The sequence below is a fragment of the Podarcis filfolensis genome (genome assembly GCF_964270895.1).
Source record: "Podarcis filfolensis genome assembly, chromosome: 2".
NCBI lineage: Eukaryota > Metazoa > Chordata > Lepidosauria > Squamata > Lacertidae > Podarcis > Podarcis filfolensis.
In genome coordinates, this window is record NC_139605.1 from 21,180,273 (window position 1) to 21,201,630 (window position 21,358).

Sequence of the window (21,358 nt, forward strand, 5' to 3'; positions counted from 1 at the left end):
GGCCTGGTGGAACGCTCTCCCACAAGAGAATAGGGCCCTGCAGGATATGACATCTTTCCGCAGGGCCTGCAAGATGGAGCTGTTCCGCCAGGCCTTTGGCCAGGGTGCAGTCTGACCTATTTTCCTTTGTATAAGAACAAGCATGAAAGAGGCCTCCCTGCCTGTTCACAGGTCCTTATATGATCAGTGAAAACAGTTGATCCTGGCAAGTATTAACTGCTCTCAATCTTAACCTGGGAACTGCCATTTGTCCAGATTTTAATTTGTCCAAATTAATTTTAAGATGTATTTTAATTAATTGATGCCTGCTTTTATATATACTGTGTTATTTATATGATGTTAGCCGCTCTGACTATTATTATTTATTACTTGGGGTTTTTTGAAAAACAGTCACATTAAATGCGCCTCTACATTTAACATATAATGTGCAGTTGGCCCAGCCCCCTCCCTGTGTGTGTAGGTTTGCTGCTTATTTCAGCAAGCCTCATTTTAAGCAGTGAAAAGGATTTTGAAACTGCACCTTTTTAGCAACTCTGGATGTTTCTTATTCAGCAGGCTCTGGGGCGAGTTCACCTCTGACATCACCTTCTTCCCCTGTTCCACCTTGTACAGCAGGTGAGTTAAAGAGTCGACACGCCGCCTGCCCATCTCTCTCTTGGGTTTTGTTGCCAAGCTGAAGAATGACTAATTTTGCTCTTGATGAGACAGGAAATAATACCACTTGCCTTAAAACGCATCTTGATAGCTTTTTGATTCTGCCTTGTCACCATAGAAGAGAGTTCAGATTTTGTGTTTCTTCTTTGAATCTGGCAAACTGTTTTCAGCCTTCTTGTTTTATCAGCATAAACGTGAATTACTTGATGACTCCGTGCTTCATAGTTTGTACTTCCTTTAATCCTGCCTGCCTGGCCCCTTTGCTGGTGCTAAATCTAAGTTATTCCCAGCCCATTGAGATGACTTCGTTTAAGCACCAAAGCAAAATAGTCTGTATAAGATATATTCATATGTTCAGGTTAATACCTCCTTGTTTTCCAGTGTGGTGGGTTCTTCTGTCTGCCTTTTTCACTGTGCCTTTCCTTCCTGTTTGTTAGTTCAAGTTTTCCTCTATCCTGTCTTAGGATTTTTCAGGCTTCAGTCAAAGCCCCCTAAGTGGGTTTCTTTCACATGGAAGGGGCAGGAAGGGAAATCAGAGAACTCTTTTGTGCTGTCTCTAAACTACTTGGGTCCACCATACGTTTGGGCCCTTTGGGTATTTGCCCGTGCTGCACGACCAACCGTCTCACTACATGTCTATGTGTCACCCCCTTGCACCTTTTAACAGTTTGAAAAAGCGCTTGCTCCACTTTCAGATGACAAGACATACACATTGCTAGGCATCCTGGGTGGTGTGTTTTCTTAATAGAATAATACAAATTGGCATTTTAAAAAAGCCCTGATTGAGCAGCTGATAACTCAACGGTGTACTTGTGATGGATGAAACAGCCACGTGAGTGGTTTAAACTGTGTGTTTTCCAATGGAACAACAGAGTACACAATAAATGCATATTGTGTGTTTGTGTGGTGAGTGGCAGCTCAGAAGTGAAATGACTTAATGGATTTCCTTCCTCCTGCTTGGATACATTACTCCTTAATTTATTTAGATAGTGGCAGATATTGATTGTCACACAAACCTCTGTGGTTCTAGGCCTTTGGTAGATATAATTTGGGCACAGTTGCTTGCTTGTTTTGATATTTTGTCATGAGCTTACTAAATCCATATATAGTGGCTGAATTAACCCTGGAAGGTAGTGGATCATTTCAGGTCTGTTTTCTAGTGATGTCTTCCATACAAGACAAATGGATTTTGAAAATGTATTTCGAGATCGCTGCTGCTTAGATTCTGGGGATAGGATTGTGAATAAGATACCTTGTCTAAAGGGACCTACTATCCACAGTGCTTGACATATGGGAGTCCATAGTTCAATAGACCACATACATGTCTTGCAGATGGCTACAGGTTCGATTCTTAACTCCTGCAGTTAAAAAATCATAGGTAACAGGACTGCCTTTTTCTAAGAGCTTGGAAAGTTGTTGCCAAGCAGAGTAAGCAATACAGGCTAGAGTAGAGAATCTTCTGATGCTATAAAACGGCTCCAGTCTCTGAAGTCTTTCAAACGGGGGGGGGGGGGGGAAGGTTTTGTATGTGGTGTATGTACTACAACCTGGATCTGAATCTGGGCAATTCATTCTAGGCCAGTGGTTCCCAAACCTTCCCTCCCTGCCCATGGACCACGTGAAAATTGCTGAGGGTCTTGATAGACCGCTTAATGATTTTTGTGCATGTTGTTAGCAATTGTAAGGCACTCTGTTAGATGCTATATGATATATTTTTTCATTGAACCAATATTAAACTTCTTAATTATAGCCTTGCATTAATTTAGCTGCTAATCCTCTCTGCTCCTTTTAAGAGCTTCCTCCCAACATCACTTCTGGTCCACCTAACTCACCCTCTGGGTTGATCACTGCGTTGTAAGAGTGACAGAGGTTCACCGCTGCTTCTACTGCTGTCACTCTTCACAGACAGGCCGCGAACCACCTAAATGAAGCTTGCAGACAGCACCGGTGGTCCATGGACCACAGTTTGGGAACCCCAGTTTAAAGCCATAGAAAAACATGTCAGCAGGCCAGTTTGTCTAACCATTGTGTTCATAACTGTATTTAATAACCGATGTCTGTATCTCCTTATTGTTGTTGAATAGCCCTCTTAACATCAGAATACTGACTGTTTGTGCTCTTTTTCCTGTCTCTTTTCTTTCTTTCTCTCTCTCTCTCTTTCCTTTCCGCTGTCTTCAATAGAGCATGCGCCATTTTGAACGTGAATTCTTGGTAAAGTAATCTGATGTTGATGTTTAAAGATGTTTACCCAAAATGGAAAGCATTATTCACAAGTTATTGTGGTGAACTGTGCGTTAAAAACAAACCGAAACACGCTTTGCCATCTCTCTTCAGCTTTTAGCTGGATGATTGCTTTTTAAACATTTTTTTCTTTTTAATGTCGAAACCACAGTATCGATGTCTCTACGAAGACATTGATGAAAGGGCAAAGAGGTACTCTTTGCTGTCAGCAGTTAAGAAAAGAATATTTTCCTTTGCAGCCTTTTGAAATATGTAATACAGGGGGGACACTCAAGGAATTGAAAGGGAAGGAGGCATGAAGGAAAATAAGAACTGGCCCCTGAAGGACACCCCCCCACACACAAAAATGACAAACACAAGAGTCAGTGAATTGCAAGAGGCAGTCCAGTATATTTTGGTGCTAGCAGAACACGCCCCCCCCCCCAATTATCCCCATGATGGTAAAAGTGTTACCTAGATTGAAATAAATTTGTGAGCCGATGTAGTCAAGTAGGCAGGTGGAATGCCTTGGCCAAGTTCAAATCACCTCTCAGCCATGAGACTCGCTAGTTGACCTTGGATCACTATCTACAGTTCCAGGAGAGATTGTAGGCAGTAATCAGTTGCCCTTCAATGGTAGCATGAATTATGTCACGTGAGAGTGGGCTGCTCATGTTTTTGCAGCCAGCAAGCTGACCCTAAAGGGCTGAGCAGCCCCTTAGTGCTGTGGGGATATTCTATAGCACAAGGATGGGGAATCTGGTCCTACAGAAATTGCTGAACAACAGGTCCCTCCATCCCTTTCCATTGGCCAAGCTGGCTGAGGCTAGCAACATCTGGAGACCAGAGATTTCCTCGTTGTCTTCCATAACAGCGCATGATTTGTTGGCAAGGGCAGGAGTGGTGATATTCCACTAGTAGAGATCCTTTCCTACCCACCTGTCTTGTTCTTCCCCACCCTGCCCGGAATGCGGTAGTGGGAGATGTTACACACAGAGATTTCTCTAGAGCTAAAATAGCTTAAGCGTGAACAGGTTTGAACCGAGCTGGCTTTATAGCTGGAAAAAGACACAGTAGCCTTGGTTTTTTAGCTAGGTGCTGTTGGCTTCAGTTGGCTGTAATTACCGTATTTACTCGAATGTCATGCACACCTTTTATGGCCAAATTACATCACAAAAATCGGGGTGCACATTAGATTTGATGGTGCGTTTACATTCGCCAGCAAATACTTTATTGGTTTCAAGGTTTTGAAAATGGAGGTGCGGGTTAGATTTGATGGCGCATTAGATTCGTGTAAATGCGGTAATCTTTCATGCTGGAATGGTGGGGAGGGGGGAATCTGCAAATTATTGGATGCAAACTAGAAAGATAAAGAATATCATTAGGTTCTTTTATCATCTTCTTTGATGCTAGGGAGTGTGGCTAGTTTGCCCTTTCATTTTAGTCCTATAATTTATAAGGGGGCAAATTCTAATAAGCAGTTAATGCTTTAGTTCAGGGCATCCCCAAACTCGGACCTCCAGATTTTTTGGGGACTACAATTCCCATCATCCCTGACCTGTTAGCTAAGGATGATAGGAGTTGTAGTCCCAAAACGTCTGGAGGGCCGAGTTTGGGGATGCCTGCTTTAGTTAATAGATGTGGGTTGAATTGGCTGAAGATTGCTGTTTCATCAAATAGTTGTTTGTTAAATCATAACGGTGCGTTTGGGCAAATGCTTGATTTTAGGGAGTTTAGTGGAACAGAAATTCTGCTGAACGTACCAGACCTCCTAGCCAGTATTACGATTCCTTTGCTTTTGCCAATCAACATACTCTTCCAAGTGAAATACTGCTTAATTAAAAAAAGGAGGAACAGCAAGTGGCAATATTGGCAGATTTAACAGATTGAGCAATTACCGTATTTTTCGCACTATAGGACGCACCGGACAATAGGACGCACCTTGTTTTAGAGGGGGGAGAACAAGAAAATTTTTTTCTCCCCCTCTCTACCCAGCGCCCCTTCAGCGAAGCGGCAGGAGGCACTGCGCAGAGAGGGGGAGAATTTCCCCCCTCGTTTCCCCCCCTCTAAAACAAGGTGCCGTTTAAGGTGCGTTCAGTCGCACTGACCCCTCTTGCTCTCCAGGCTTCAAGTTCCTTTCGACCTGCTCTTTGGGGCTGGCGGGGGGAAGCCCACCACCAGCCCCAAAGAGCAGGTCAGGGAGCAGCGGAAAGGCGCACAGCGGAGAGGCTGCCAGCTGGGAGAGGGTCGCGGGGCTATGGCTTCTTTAGCCCCACGCGCGCTCTCCCGGCTGGAGTGGTGGCGCGCGGCTAAAGAGGCTCCTGCCATAGCCGCGCGTCACCTCCCCAGCCAGGAGAGGGTCGTGGGGCTATGGCTTCATTTTTGAAGGGGAAAAAGTGCGTCCTATAGATCGAAAAATACGGTAGTCTGCTCATATGAGTAGTGTGTAAAAGAACAAAGGAGGAAATTCTAGGAATTCAAGTGGAGATTTTTATGAGTGATGGTTCGTATTGCCTGAGTAATGTAATTCCTCCACATGGAGGAAAGCATTTCTGCTGTAGAAGTTGGGTGTATATGCTTTTGAGAGAGAGTGGGGAGGGGAGTGGTCTTTGCACCTTCTTAAATGAGTATTATGGGCGCTTTTGACACTGGTGCAGCAAGACCCCACTCAGAATTCCCTAGTGAAACAGAAGTCGGGAGTAAAGTCAACAAGGAAAATTAGGAGTATTTAATTCTAACAGACACGCAAGCTGGAAGAAGAATGTTTGGATCACCCCGCTCCATCCCCTATTTGCTATCTGAAAAGACAAATCGAGGCCAGAGTCTCTAACTGGATTTTTTTTTTCAAAATTATGTTCAGTGAAGCAACATAAGTACCCAGTGTAAAAGTCCAAGTACTATTTCTAGTAACTGAGGGTGGGACTTTGTGAATTCCTAAGTGTAGAAAGCTCCCTTTCATTGGACTGTTGGCATTTTCATCTGTCACTGTAATTGCAAGCAATGCGCCTTGGCATCCTTTTGCTTTCGATCTTTTGTTCCTAGCATCCTGCAACTAATTTTGCATTCTCAGTTGGTTCTTACAGTCGGTGCATTTTTACCTATATGTATCTAGCTTTTTATACCACCTCCTTTCACTTGGTTGGTTGAATGTTACTCGTCTTCGCAACCTACTGTGTTTAGATGTCTCTGGGATGGTTGAAGGACAAACCTGTATGTGCTTGTTTAGGATGCTGGTTGTTTTTTTTTTTAATAAACAAACTCAATATGTATTTGCTGCTTGATCGTCCTCAGCTGGTAGCATGCTGCTGTTTCTCCCCATGTTCTTCCTTTGTCACCCCATCATGCATTTTTCGCCATACTGTACATTTTCTTTCCTGCAGCCTTCTTCGGTTCTCTCTGAGCTTGCTCCCCCCCCCCCCCCCGCCAAAGCATTAAACTGATTATCAACTGAATCAAAGCATTTTGAAATATTGTTGCTGGAGAGTGTTTCAAAGGGATTTCTCTATGAAGAATTTGAAACCACATCCCTCGCTGCCATTAGCATGTCAAAGATGGTGTCTACATGTGGCTTCTCTGGTTTTAAGCTGATCTGCCATGAGATAGGGACTGTCAGGCTGGCTTTTGTCTCCTGAAAGGAGCAAGAGGATGAAAAAGCGATTGCACCTTAATACAGTGCTGCTTCTCCATGCCTGCTGTCATAAGCAGCAGATCTGCCAACATTTTAGGCAGGATTTGGGTTTGGGTGCTGTTGTGGTGCAAATGTACACAGGGTTTTGTACAACGTTGCCAGCAGCTGCATTGGGTGTAGAAAGTTGATCTTGGCTTATAGGCTAACTCTAACCTGCTAAAGCCTTTCCACTGTCGCCCTCTGCACTTGCCTAGGGGTTACCTGCTCTGTGGGAAAGGACTTTAGCTGCCAGGATGTTCTGTTTACCTGTAGTCTAGTTTGGTCCGGGACGCGGGTGGCGCTGTGGGTTAAACCATAGAGCCTAGGACTTGCCGATCAGAAGGTCGGCGGTTCGAATCCTCGTGACAGGGTGAGCTTCTGTTGCTCGGTCCCTGCTCCTGTCAACCTAGCAGTTCGAAAGCACGTCAAAGTGTAAGTAGATAAATAGGTACCGCTCCGGTGGGAAGGTAAATGGCGTTTCCGTGCGCTACTCTGGTTCGCCAGAAGCGGCTTAGTCATGCTGGCCACATGATCTGGAAGCTGTATACCAGCTCCCTTGGCCAGTAAAGCGAGATGAGCGCCGCAACCCCAGAGTCGGTCACGACTGGACCTAATGGTCAGGGGTCCCTTTACCTTTACCTTTAGTTTGGTTACCTTTAGTTTCCCATATCCATAAAAAATCTGGCTTTTCAAACATCTTTTATTCTGACAATCATAATACAGTGGACACTCTGGTTGCGAACGTGATCCGTGTGGGATGCACGTTCGCAACCCACGTCTGCACACACGCGGGTTGCAATTTGGTGCTTCTGCGCATGCGCGACCGCCGAAACCCGGAAGTAACCCGTTCCAGTACTTCCGGGTTTCGGCGGTCCGTAACCCGAAAAAATGCAACCTGAAGCGTCTGTAACCCGAGGTATGACTGTATTTGATAAATCATTTTATTACATACATGGAGAAGATAAGAGCAATCCAACAAATGTGTGATTGCTGGGAGGAGAACCTTGTCTACCTGCTGTAGGAATTCCTGAAAACGTTTAGTATCAAGCAAACTCAAAAGTCTTCCACGTGCGATCTTCTCTTTGACTTCAGCAGTGGGTTGGGGCACAAATGCTGGAGAGCAGCCCCATGTGAACTCTTTTGCCATTCAACCCTTATATGGCAGGGTTGGGAAACCCGTGGCCTTACAGAAGTTGGGCTCCCAAGTCCCTATCGGCCCAGCCAGCGTGGCCAATGCTCAGGGATAACTGTAGTCCAACCACATCTGGAGGGCCAAAGGGTCCTCACCCCTGCTGTGTGGGTTTTCTCCATAGTACCAAGCTACTAAGAGGATACAATGATTTTGTCTTTCAAGCCAGTGATAACAGTGAAGTCCTGGATAGGTACTAGTGCAGGCACCTATAAAAAAATAACATTTTGTTGCTTTTAATTGTGCTCTTTCCGGGATGCCATTCTGCATTTCTAGATATGCTGGCCTGGTGCCTATACCCAAAGTATATTTTCAGGGGTGGGTGGGTGTATCATCGGTGTAGATTAAAACTGAAAAAGAAATTAGCCTTCTGGCTATCAGGCGCTGCAGTTACGTCTACCCCATTTCCCAAAGAGAGAATTATAGCTATGGCAGCCTCTTAGCTCTGTTACGGCACTCTGTTCGTATCCTGGAAGAGCTAATCCTGAAGTTGTTACTGCTGTGCTTGTCAGGGATAATGTATAACGTAGAGAGGAATGCCTGTTCCTGCTTTGGGCCGTGAACCAAAATGCCATTGTGTGCAATGCACAAAAGGACCCTGTGCCTATCTAAGCAAGACTTACATCAGTAGTCCTTGCCTTAGCTGTGCATGAGAAGCAGGCACCAGCTTTCACTCAGCATTCATGTAAATTCAAAGATGGAGCGTGTTACTGAGTTAGGTGGTAGTCAGTTTGAGGCAGATGTTCCTTGCAATGCTTCTCTACTTAGCGTCTAGAAATAACGTTTGGAAGGCCAATGTCTTGCTTGTACAAGCTGAGCCAATGCTGTTTGGCTGCATCCCACAAGCTACGGGACGTAGGCAATATATCACTGGTCTACAGCCCAGCCCTGGAATGATAATTATTTCCTGCTCCAGTTTGATTGTCCACATGACCATGCATTGCAAGGACCATAAAACATCTTAGTGTGACTTACTTGTCCTGCCTGCCCTTTTAATCTAGTCTCATCCTTCTCCTGTATGCCTGTATTCTTGTCCATTTTTAAGTTATTATTTTTTAACCTGAAATCATCTTGGCTTTTTTTTTTGCATGCTTTCCTACCGTACTCTTTTCTTTTGTACATTGGGCAGTTTTCGCAGATGTGTTATTTTATCCAGCAGTATCTTGCTTTCATGGGTTTCGGTTTCTGACTGTGTGTTACGTCTAATATCTTCCCAGCAGCAGGCGCCTCGACAATTCCTTCGCCGCCGCCGCCACCAGCAGCTCCCCCTCCTCCTCCTAATTTGGATGTGGCAACGCAGCCTGACCTGCAGCCTGTAAACAGCACAAGCCGGGGCGCCTTACTCAGCTCAATTCAGAATTTCCAGAAAGGAGGTCTGAAGAAAACAGAAACCTGTGACTACAGTGCTCCTAGAATCAGCTGAAACTGTTCATACTGACCCAGCTTGGGGTATTCCTTGTGTTCTAGGAACAAATCTTAAATAACTATTTGATATAGCCACTGCCTGGTGGCGTCTTGTTTTACAGCTGCTTGTTTAGAGCCATTTCAAGCTCCTTCCCACTCCCCTCCCCTCTCTTAACTGAGTAGCAGTACCGTGTCAAATTGCTTTGCCGTTTCGGAGGGTGAAGCGTCGATTCTGGTTTAAAGGAACCCTCCTTCTTTTAGGGGGGGGGTGGGATCTTGTTTTTGGCTATGTTGTATTCCTTCTAATAGAATAAAAATAGCTCGACAACAGCAGTTCATTTTCTGAGACCTGCTTCTGAAAGTTTAAAACCCGGTACATCAAGATTTGATGCATTGAATTAGCTTTAATTATGCTGAACATTCACTCAGTCTGAAAGTTAACACTGGTGAGAGATTTTAGGCTTGGTCTACCTTTCTTCTCTGCTCTGTAAAGTCCTGAGCATTACTCTTAATAGTATTGAAATGCCTGTTAACCTAAGATGGCTCTGCTTTGAAAGAGGAGTAATTCAAGCAAGTAAGTTTTGTAATGAGCTTGTGTTACGCTTAAATTGGGAGTTGCAGGGCGTTTCCATCAAACCAAAATCTACAGCAATGTGAGATGTGTTGTTGAAGTGGGTGTTAACAAAAGAGCTCCATAATTTAATGTTAGTGAAAAGATGCCCTTCTTGATTTGCTCAAACTCTTAAATTGCACTTTAAAGGATTATCGCTAGATTTTTAAAGTCGAGTATACACCAGTGTTTGTTACTATGCAGAGTGTCATTGTGTATAAGATTTCATGTAACCTATTATATTATTCAGTCATATTTTTATTAAAATAAATGTTAATGGAATTTCAATAATGCTGGGAGGGGAAGACACTTTAATGTTAATTACCACGTCTGTGGTGAAAAATGTGAATGTCTTGAAGCTTTAAAATTCCATTTATCTATGTGGTTTTGGCAAAGATACTTTGCAGCGCCTTCAGCCTTACATTAATATGCACTAATTTCTGAAAGAAGACAATTCAGCCTGTATCAAATGTTTCCTCACAGGCTGCTTCCATTTTGGGCTATTTCACACCAGAAAGATACTTTCCTCTCCCATTTTTGTTAATGTACTTTTATTTCCAAGCCTTCTAGGTTACAAAACGAGCAGGAGCAGCAAGAGACTGTTCCTCGGACACTAGAGCTGCTAATTAGAGCAAGCCTGATCACCATGTACAATGATAAACAGAACACTTCATCTTGCAACGAGAGTTCTTTAGAGAATTACAATTATTACAATTTTAGGCCATCTGCATCTCCCTTGGGAAGGGAGTACATGCCTTGCAACAGACAACGTAGTTATTGCTCTTCCCTTGCCAGAGGCCTATATCCTATACAAGGCCAGCTATGTATACAATCGCTTGCAATATACATTCCACAAACAACTTCTTTTTTTAACTCCAGAAGAACAACATCCACATACGGCATATACACAGAACTTAGATATTTAGCGTTTTCTTCACTGCAAGAATTATGTCTTTTACTTGAGGTATGCAGTTCTCCTCCAAGATCTTTGCATAAGGCATGGGAACGTCAGCCCCGGTGACACGCACAACGGGTGCGTCAAGGTGGTTGAAAGCAGGACCTGAAAGCAGAAAGGTTCCTCTCTCAAAAGCTGAAGAAATCTCAGTCAGTACAAACTTAAGATGTGGTGGGCGGGCAGCACAGTCAGTGGCTGGGGTGATACAGCCCACACTGATAACTGCCTCTAGGTTAGAAAAAGGGCTATGAGGAGACAGTGAACCCAAAAATACCTACCCAAGTCCCTGCCTAAGAAAAAGTACCTATTCTTGCATTTCAGCAGCAGGTAAAGGGAGCAGCAAGCTCAAAGATCACGTAGGTTTGTTTCATTTTTCCTCCAAGCAGTGCAAGGTGGCACATTGAAAGTTGTAGGGAGAAGAACAGAAGATGCTTATTCCATGCGGTTTGTGGAATAGCCTACCTGCAATCTATAATGCAACAAACTCCATTGGGTTTGTACAGTAGGGTTTTATAAAGCCATGGGCTCATGGATGACCCACTACTCTAAGAATACATTTTAAGTGGGAGAGAAGGCTGCTACTACAAATGGGATGGTCCTGCATTGCAGCAGATTAAATAATTGTCCTTTGGGCAAAGAATCGGAACAAATTCAATTCAGGGACCTAAACTTGGGACAGGGAGCCTGTGGCCCTTGAACTTGCCATCAGCCTCCGTCAGCATGAAGAGTGGTCACGGATAATGGGTGATGCAGTCCAGCCCCACCTGGAAGACTAGAGGTTCCCCACTGCTGATCTAATTTCTAGCTTCTCAAGACAATAGCAACGTATCTTAAGAAGGTCAGACACGAGATAATCCCAAATACCTTCCATAATCCTGGCACAAATTTCAGCTCCTACCCCAAACTGGGGCCAGCCACCTTCCACTGTTACAAGATTATTTGTCTTCATGACACTGGATTCAATAGCTTCGATATCCATTGGCCTAATGGTGCGGAGGTTTATCACCTGGAGAGAGATTAGAGCAGGCTTTAGATCATTTCTGATTAACTTCAGCCTAGTCTGAGCAGAAAACAGGTTATGAAAAATAAACAGGCATAAAAACTGAGCCATCACCTGTCTAATAACAAAAGCCCTGATGGATCAAGCTAAAAGCCCATCTAGTCCAGCACCCTGTTCTCACAGTGGCCAATCGGGACACGAACGCAACAGTCCTCTTCCTATTTGCCATTCCTATCAACTGGTATTCTCAAATCTTGGACACCATGTAAGTCAACTGGTTGATTAAATCTGTACATATTTACACATAGGGGACCCTCATCCCCCTTAAAACAGCACCTGTGATCTGCAGTTTTTAATAAGGACCTATGTGGAAAAATAACTTTTAAAAAGATGTATTACCTGATTAAAACTGTACCCAAATTGAAAGTTTTATCAAGTAATTCACAGCTCAGTGGCACTGTGCCAGGTTCAAGGCCCTGTGCCCTCTTGTTAGAAAGAAGAAGAAGAAAATATTTTGGTCTGTAGGGCCAAGAATAGACCTGAGTTCTTAGATAGCTGGTGGAGGTCATAGTAGACAACAACTGACTTGGGATAAGGCAGCTTCATATAGTGAATTGGTATAATTTATACATATCAGATAGTTCAGCTTCTCAGTGCAAAGTTTGGACTTGACACAACCCTTTTCCAACTCATGCAAGATGAATTGAAATTCAAGCAATTGCTCTCTTCTGCTGCCTGTAGCTAACTTGCCCCAGCTCTGCAAAGTTCACTGAAGAGAACTGCCAAGAAAACAGTGGAACCGATCTGTATTAAGTAGCCTACAGAACACTGCAATGCCACAACTTTGTTAGCTGTGGAGTAGAAGCTTAAGAGGGTTTCTTCAGTGTGGATTCTCATGGAATGACAACACACACACACATACCTCACAGTCCACCCCGTCTTTAGCAAGGACAGCAGCTGCTTCCAGACAGTGGCCGACGGGTCGTGAATGAGACACTATGGTAATGTGGGTTCCTGAAACACACAGGCTGGTGAGGATTGAGAATTACAACGTCGTTAACTTTAGCATGCAGACATATTCTTAAGAACAGAAGATTATCTAGCAGTCGTCACCTGGTCAACTTCTTTTAACCTCTTAAACCAAACAGCTTATGATCCTTTATAGAATGGTAAATGATTACAGCCATTTATCAGCATGCAATAATGCACGTTAAAAATCTTATTCCAGCAAGATATAAAAAATTATCCAAACCAGGTCAAAACAGTAATTATGCAACTCATCACATGAATTAGTAAAGGCTGCAGTAAAGAGTTGTGTCTTTTCGGGCCTTTTTAAAACCTACAAGGGCAGATACCCCGTCTGATGCCCTGTAGAATTGTGTTTCCACTGAAAACACCCTAATTCATATTAGTGCCAAGTAAGGTCAGAACACAGTGCTCTTTATTACTGTTAAACTTGAGATACCCAAGCACTCGTGTACTTATTGAGAGCAAGGAAAAGTAGAATTCAAAAAAGCTAGTTTACTAGGCAAAAGAAGTATTTGCCCTTCTGTGATTATTGAACCTTCTAAAATAAAAGGAGCGGGGAGAATGGCAATGAAAGACAGAAGGAATTCAGACACTGACAGGCCACCTGTGGCAAACAAATCTCCAAACCATGGAATTTCCATAAGCCTCACAAATCCAGAGAAAGCTGCTGGGCAAAGAGGGTTGGGCTTACAACGTGAAGTGACTGATTGTCCTACAGTGCTATAGTCAAGGAAGAGCTTCACCACAGTCCCCTCAAAAAAAGGCATAATCTCTTCTAAAGCCAACTCAACTTCTGGATGGTCTTTTGGGTAGTGAGAAAACAAGGCATTCTCACCGAATCCCAATGTATAGAGAAACACACTTTCACAGAGAAGAACTAGTAATTTCAAATATACATATTATATATATATATATATATATATATATATATATATATATATATTATAATTTTCCTGCTTGGCAGGGGGTTGGACTCGATGGCCCTTGTGGTCTCTTCCAACTCTATGATTCTATGATTAGGAATTAATGGATATGCATCTGGGATGGGAAGAACACTGGGTAGCTTTGCACATAAAAGGGTTGTGCTGCAAGCAAAAGAAACACATTTTAAGAAGAAAGCACAGTGTTTCTCTGATAGATACAGTAAAAGAACACAGCAGGGTCTTGCCTTGTTCAGTAAAAACAGCTAGTTAAGCTTACCTTGCTTTTCTACCTTCGCCTTTCCTATAGGAACAACAAAGTCCTTTGATAGGACTTCCTCCGACAATTCAAAGGGCACACCGTACATCAACTCGTTTTCCAACATTACAACTAGAAAGGCAATTTAAAAAATAGGTACATGTGAACTAAATGATGCATTTCTCCCAAATCTCTGGTGAGCCACAATAATTAGTTTTGTGGTCAAAGTCTCCTAGGACATGTCAGAAGAGAACACCCCCACTACGGAGAATGGAATTGGGTCTTGATCCAGCAGGTACAACATGTCAGGGGAGAACTTGTCCTGGCTTAAGCAGCCTGTGCTGATGCCAGAAATGTGGCATGTGGTGGTGAGGCACACAGGATCCAGTCCTGAGGATGCCTAAGGTATGCAAGTATTTTGACATCATCCATTATGCAGCAGACACCAATTTGAAATATTCCAGTGGAAGTTAAGGATGTATGCATGGGGAAATGACCCAGCTCACTCTCCAATACCAACCTTATGCAGTCATCTGACCCATATCAGCTGATAAAAGCATGAATTGATAGCATGAACAGCTACAAATTTAGGAGAGAGGAAAAAAAGAACTGGGCTCTGACTTTTCTTTCAGAAGAGGAAGTAGCTCATCTAGTTCAAATAGGGCTTTCAAAAAAACAACAACCAGCCAAGCAAAGCTTTCTTCCAAACTGAAGCTGGCCAAATGAGCAAAGGATATAAAATTCTGTAGTTCTCAGTACTTTGAGCTCATCCATTTTTATTTGCTTTTAACCCTTTGGGATAAAGTAGAATGCTTCAATAATGTATAGGGAGCAGCTGCTCAAAGTTTAAAGCCAGAGCAGCGCTAGATTAGTAGATGGGAATGCCTTTGTCACCAGACATCACTCTTCACCTTTCTATATTGGAATCTAACTTCCTGTACCTGAAGTCCTAATCCATGAGCCACACTGCTGGAGGGGACTGGGATCCAATGGACATCCCAGTCTGATGGCCTCCAATGTGCGGGCCCTGCTTCTGCAAAGGCCCCCACTACAGTCATGGAAAGCCTGGTGAAGGGAAACACTATCACTAGTGCTGTGCCTTTAGGCAGTAGCCAACAGGAAGCCCTCAGTTTCAGAGGCAGAGCTGGGCCAACCATGGACCCACTGGATCCTATGCTGGTCCAACTCCAGAGCTGGCACAGTAAAAAACAAAACCCAAATATGTAAACACAACACCAGAACCACCACCCCTGCCTTGGCTAGTGTGAAGTGTCAGAGCTTCAGTTATGACCACTGTGTTCTGTCCTGCTGCTCTCCCGGCAGAGCTAGGATTGCTCTACAATCGCCTCTAAGGGTGTTGTACCCACGCAAAGTCCTTTGAAGTCCCTTCCCTCCACTACTGCTATGAAATCATAATTCTGACCAAAGTGAAAACATAGCATTTAAATGAATGTACGCTATTTTGGTATGTTCTGGCCTGCACAATGATAAACTGGCTGAGATCCAAAGAACTGATGAGGCTTACATCAGCAGCACACATGAGCCCAATCTAAGTTTAACTCCCCACAGTTTCTAAAGTAGTTTGATATGCTCCATGGGAGACTTCTGTTGATGAAAGGTACTTCTAGAGTTACCATGGAACTTGCTGCACAACTCTTTAGATCTTGGTCATGACAATATAATTTTTTTTGGAAGGGGGAGGAGAGAGCTGAAGATTTATTTCCAAATGCAACATCTGCAGCTCACACTTCAGCTAAAGCTGAAAGCTAGCTTGACTTGAAGGAAAACGAATAGTAGAACAATTCCTCTAAAAGGCAGGAATTATTTTGTTCATTTGCTACCTTTGTACACGACATTGCAGCCATATGGTTTCCAAGGCAAAACACACAACTTTATAGCTAAGAACAACCCGCATCTTAAAACAAATGCAAAAAGAAATCATCTAGTATCTGAAAGGATACCCAAACTGTTTTCTTCTCCTCCTAGAAAGGGAATGGAAGACTGCACACTACCCCAGCTAAATATCGGACACTCAACATGATGCAGGCACCACAAATTAGATTTGTTTCTGACACTCAAAGCCCTGCATTAAATGTTTAATGCAGGTAAATAACCCAATAAGCTAACACTTTAGCATTACACCCGCACAGATATCTTGGCTTCATTTACCTGGATTATTATCCCGGATTGCGGCTTTAAGGAGACCTTTTGCATCCTCCGAATTCCAGGGGCTGACTACTTTCAGTCCAGGGCAGTGCCCATACCAGGACGCAAAACACTGGGAATGCTGGGCTGCAACACCTGCCGAGGCTCCGTTTGGGCCCCTGAAGACAATAGGGACAGGTACCAAACCTGAAGACATGTAGTAGGTTTTGGCAGCTGAGTTTATAATCTGATCAATAGCTTGCATGGAGAAGTTGAAGGTCATGAATTCACAAACAGGTCTCAAGCCAGCCTGTGAAGACAAAGTAGCCATGTTAACAGCCATTCCCAAGTTGCTTTTTAAACAGTGAATTAATGGCACTATTTTGTATTTCAGATGCTTTTTTAAATACACATATGGAAGGTACATACCATGGCAGCTCCTACAGCAATTCCAGTAAAGCCCATCTGGGGGGGAAGGAAGAACAAAGTGTGACGAAAACTAAAATTTAAATCATAACTATCTGAAAATATATTTCATGAAAACTAGATGACTTATTGCACTTTTTTGGATTAAATACTAAAATAGAAAAAAATTAAAATGTGTTATGAGTTCATACCTCTGATATAGGAGTATCTATTATCCTCTTATCACCATATTTCTTCCAAAGTCCTCTGCTAATCTGTAGGTTTAAAAAAGAGGGTTGTGGTATTGCTATTTATAACATTTTAAGAAATGGACAGATTATGCTGCCCTTCTAATTACTGCATCATCTTCTTACCTTGTATGCCCCATCATACTGGGCAACTTCCTCCCCCAGCAGGAAAACCTTCTCATCCCTCTCTAACTCCTCATCCAAGGCCTGGTTTAAAGCATCACGGACAGTCACCTATTAATGAGAAGACATATTTAGGTCACAATCCACAAACCATTTCTCTTTGTTATTAGGAACCTTGAGCTTTTTGGAAGAAAGGTAGGATATGAATTATTTTTTAAAAAAATTGCTTTAGAGTAATCGCATCATAATCAAGGAGGAAAGTTGGTTGGAAACTTCCATGGCTGAAAGTAAATGAATGTCTCGGGCTAACCTACAATCTCATGAAAGGAGTGGGAAAGGTTAGGGTTAGGGTCACATTCATATTTTCTGTGGAACTCCCTTTTGTCTGACTAGGATGTTCCCAAGAGACACAGCATATTTGCGAGCTCCAGGCTGGATCCTGACAGCAGTTCCTGGAGATGAGATACCTGTTGACACTAAGTCAATTCTAAAGGACAATTCTAAACAGCCAGGTAGATTTCCTTTGGCTAAGCTGTCAGCAAAAAGAGATCAGTAAGCGATTTAAATATCAAATCAAAGTCATCCCTTATAGATCAAGGAAGACTGTTGTAAAACTTTGTTTTCTTTACAAATTTCATGGCCCATGCCATGTCAGCAGTAGCAATGCTTAACTGAAATTTGTAAAGAAAACCTCTGTTGCACCACATAGGATGTTGGTTGGATGGTGCAGAAATGTCCCTCTGTCCAACCCCCGAGGGATCTCCTGGTCTTTGCCTCCAGAGTGATGCCAGCAGGCCTATTCTGCCTGCTGGCACTTGCTCAGTATTGTTTACTTTCGCTGGCAGTGACTCCTCTCAAGAGCCCTCACCCGTCAATGAACTCTGAGCAATCGATTAACCTGAGCATGGATCTGGCTGCTCGCTGTGTGACAGCTGCATGACCGGCTTCAGGAAATTCAAGCTGAAGGCTACCTGATGGCTTGTTTTGCCCCTTGAGACATGATAACATTTTTGCACGCTACACCAACATGGTTACAAGACGGAGAAGACTGAATTTGTACACGAGTACACATTAAATTCATAAACAGATAAGGTTACAATATGGAAACAGCAATAGAGCTTCCTAGAAAGAGAGATTTGAGAATACAAGCCCATACATACCCCTTTCCCACCACCATTACTTTCTTCTTTTTCCCATGTATTATTTCAAAACCTGCCCCAAAGATGCTCACTCAGTTCTCTACTTCAAAACCTCATCCCCACACCTGAGCCACATGTAATGTAAACTGTTTCTAATTTTACGCTAAGCTGTCATTATAAATAAATACAATAACAATAATAAACCAGGCAGAGGGCCTTCTCAGTAGTGGCGCCCGCCCTGTGAACACCCTCCCACCAGATGTCAAGGAAATAAATCTGATTTTAAAAGACATCCGAAGACAGCCCTGTTTAGGAAAGTTTTTAATGTTTGATGCTTTATCATGTTTTTAATATTCAGTTAATATTCAGCTCAGAGTGGCTGGGGAAACCCAGCCAGATGGGCGGGGTATAAATAATAAATTATAATTATAATTATTATGACTGCAATAAAGAGGAAGGATGTGAGGATACGCCAGAGCTCAGGCTTTCACCAGTAACTTCAATAGTATTTACCGGGGCGGGAAGAAGAGGACGTGCAGTCGTAAAAGGGGGAAAAGTGTCTCTGAGCAGGTGCAGAGTGTCCTTTTTCTGCCTTTCACGGCTGGGATGCCAAGGCGCCCCCGGGAGAAAGAGGACCTTCCGTTTCAAGCGCTAAAGCAGAGAGTTGGGCGCCGGGAAGGCGGCGTATAAACAAATATATAATAATAATTCTGTCCGGCTAGAGAAAGGGATGCGACCTCTGCTTTGCTGCAGCAGCAACTGCTCCGCTATAACCTTGCCCCGAAGGTCGCCTCAGGCCCCGCTCCCTCACGAGCGCCCATACCTGAGCAGCGGCAGCCGCAGAGCCGTGGAACCGCCGCCGCGGACGTCCGGCGAAGCGCCCGGCCGCCACCAGCTGCGAGCAGCGCACCAGACCCCGCAGTGGCCCCACTGCCGCCGCCATCTTGGATGTGCCCTCAACCCTGCGCGAGTCTCAGCGTAACCCTTACGCGGCGCGCCCTATGCCAGCCTCATTAGGCCGTCGTCGTCGTCGCCTAGCAACGAGAAAGCAGCACGGGGCAGGGGTGGGCCCTTCCGAGACGCTGCTTCGTGCCTCACTTCCGCCATGAGTTGAGAACGCTCGCGCCCATTGGCTAGACTCGACCTATAAGGCCGAGGCGGGCCCTGCCGTTTGATGGACGAGCCGTCAATCCGTGCGCTTCATGGGGGACGTTAGTAGCAGCTTCATTAAGCCCGAGTCAGGGCTGGGCTGTCAAATGTCTTAGGGAGGGAAGTGGGTGCATTTCATTCCACCCACCTGGCTAGGAACTCGCTAACTGAGAAGCCTTGTTTATTTATCACATTTATATCCCGCCTTTACTCCCAAGGAGCACAAGCTAGCGTACATGGTTCTTTTCCCTCCCCATTTTAAACAAATAAACAAATAAACAAATAAAATTATTATTATTATTATTATCATCATCATCATCATCATCATCATTATCCTCACAACCCTTGAGGTACTTTAAGTTGAGAGATTGTGACTGGCCCAAGGCCCAGCGAGCTTCGTGGCTGAGAAAAGGGATTTGAATCCTGGTCTTCCAAGCCCTGGTCTAATAACCACTGCACCACAGTGGCTGCCTGAAAGCCTTGGAAGTATCTGAAATCTCTTCCACTGATGCAGCTTGCTTGTGTCTGCAAAAGTTTTGATGTGACCCTATTAAAGGACCCTTGCAGTGCAGGGGCAGTTTCCATGTATTTAAGTAGGTTATATATGTGTGTGAATGGGTGATTTATGAGAAATTCAGAACAGAACAAAGGCCACATATTTCTTCACTGCTGGTTACAACAAGATGTAGTGATGGCCACAAACTTGAGTGGCTTTAAGGGATTAGATAAATGAGGATATGGTCATCAATAGCTGTAGCCTCCAGAGTCAGAGGCAACATGCATCTTCTGAACACCATTTGCTGGGGGAGAAGGTGCTTGTGTCCTGCTGTGGGTCCCATAGACAACCAGTTAGTCACTGTAAGAACAGGGTTTGGACCAAGAAGGGCCTTTGGTCTGATCCAGCAGGCTCTTTGTATGGGACAGGGTACAAGCCAAAAGCTGGAACAGAACAAAACCAGACCCAACAACCCCTTGGTAAAACAGCTGGATGTGTTAGAGACATTTTAGTATTATTATTTATGAGATTTCTGTACAGTACTGCCCTTCATCTGAAGATTAGAGTGGTTTACACTTGAGAATGACAGAATGATACATATTTCAGAACTGAAACGGCCTCTGTATTATACTTTTATTAACACCCTCACACCCATAAACTACCTGTTCCAAGCAATAAACACTGTTCCAGAAAAACACTTTGGAGTGTCTACCTCCAAGGACAACATTACAACTAAGTAAAATGGGAATGATGTGTTAAACTACAATATTTCTACAGAACCCACATTCTATTGTTCTTTTCAGGCAATCAGTGGTGTTGCTAGAAAACAGCATCAACTTTTAAAGATGCCAAACCAGCCCAGTTCACCAGCCAAGAGACTAGATACACTGCTGACACAGAAAATTTGCACAAAATCCACATTCCAGTCATTGTTTCACATCTCTTGAGGCACAGGTGGAGTGCAGTTGACACACCACATGAAAAAACATGAGAAAAATTAAAATAAATATGCTGGTAAGAAAAGTCTTTTTTTCTGTCTTTGATTTTTTTTCTAAACCAGAAACTTCACATTTTTAAAATACCTTTCATAATACTCATTAAAGGAATCAAATGGGGGGAAACAGCATGTTCCACGGGAATCCACCAGAGACTATTCATAAATAAAAAAATGCAACCATATAAAGAGTCTACAACAATGTAGAAGATTTGAAGAACTAAATACTTGTAACTATCATAGGTTTCCTAGCAGAACTATCCTGCAGACTGTTAACATTACATCAGGGTGGATCATTCATGCACCTATCAATTCGAAACGCCTCTCCGGCTGGTGGCAAGCTCTCTGCTGGGCTGTTGCTTGGTGACTTCTTACACCAGGAACCACCTTATGCTGTCTGTTCAGAGTGACACCCTCACATTCTCAAGTAGTTTCTCTTTAGGCACAGAAGAAAGCTTGCTGCAATCATGTGCACAGCCATTTGGGACTAACTCCAACTGAACACAGGGGACTTACTTCTGTGTAAAAATGCATTCGAGTGGGCTGTGGACCTTTGCAGAAAGATAAATCTGAGCACCAATTAAGATGCCAGAACAAGAGAGCTTTCAGACAGTGAAAACGTAGTTATTACGTTTTGAAGCAATTGAATGAAAAACACTTCATAGGACTTAATGCCTAACCCCTTTTCTATAAGAGTTTACTGTGAGACCCAATAAATTATCATGAGTTTAAATAACTGAGTGGGTCAATCT

General features: G+C 43.5%; 2 protein-coding genes across 8 annotated transcripts in view; one reads left to right on the forward strand and one right to left on the reverse strand.

Annotated features, from left to right (window-relative positions):
- The window catches only part of PXK (PX domain containing serine/threonine kinase like), a 55,239-nt gene extending 45,204 nt beyond the window's left edge, over positions 1–10,035 (forward strand). For 2 of the 7 annotated variants that reach the window (XR_014544974.1, XM_083601429.1), the window contains exons 17-18: positions 556–615; positions 8,951–10,035. Coding sequence is in view for 6 of the 7 variants with exons in the window: in XM_083601429.1 (XP_083457555.1) it covers positions 556–615; positions 8,951–9,153 (263 nt within the window). In the remaining variant the exon portion in view is untranslated. Of the gene's footprint in view, positions 1–552; positions 616–2,835; positions 2,868–8,947 lie in introns of those variants that run through there. The other 5 variants (XM_083601427.1, XM_083601426.1, XM_083601428.1 and 2 more) reach the window with 5 other exon arrangements.
- A 243-nt stretch (positions 10,036–10,278) lies between these two features.
- PDHB (pyruvate dehydrogenase E1 subunit beta) lies at positions 10,279–19,010 on the reverse strand. Its single transcript, XM_083602167.1, has 9 exons — positions 18,791–19,010; positions 16,832–16,939; positions 16,670–16,732; positions 16,482–16,517; positions 16,077–16,362; positions 13,929–14,039; positions 12,622–12,713; positions 11,564–11,705; positions 10,279–10,804 (listed from the first exon to the last, which is right to left on the reverse strand). Exons 1-9 carry the CDS (start codon positions 18,908–18,910, stop codon positions 10,659–10,661), a joined length of 1,104 nt encoding a protein of 367 aa, XP_083458293.1. The 5' UTR covers positions 18,911–19,010; the 3' UTR covers positions 10,279–10,658.
- Positions 19,011–21,358: the final 2,348 nt, after the last annotated feature.

Coding starts and splice junctions, on each gene's coding strand:
- PDHB (XM_083602167.1), bottom strand. CDS start 18,910: ATGGCGGCGGCAGTGGGGCCACTGCGGGGTCTGGTGCGCTGCTCGCAG. Junction 16,940..18,790: donor CTGCGGCTGCCGCTGCTCAG/GTATGGGCGCTC, acceptor TCTCATTAATAG/GTGACTGTCCGTGATGCTTT. Junction 16,733..16,831: donor AGTATGATGGGGCATACAAG/GTAAGAAGATGA, acceptor TTAAACCTACAG/ATTAGCAGAGGACTTTGGAA.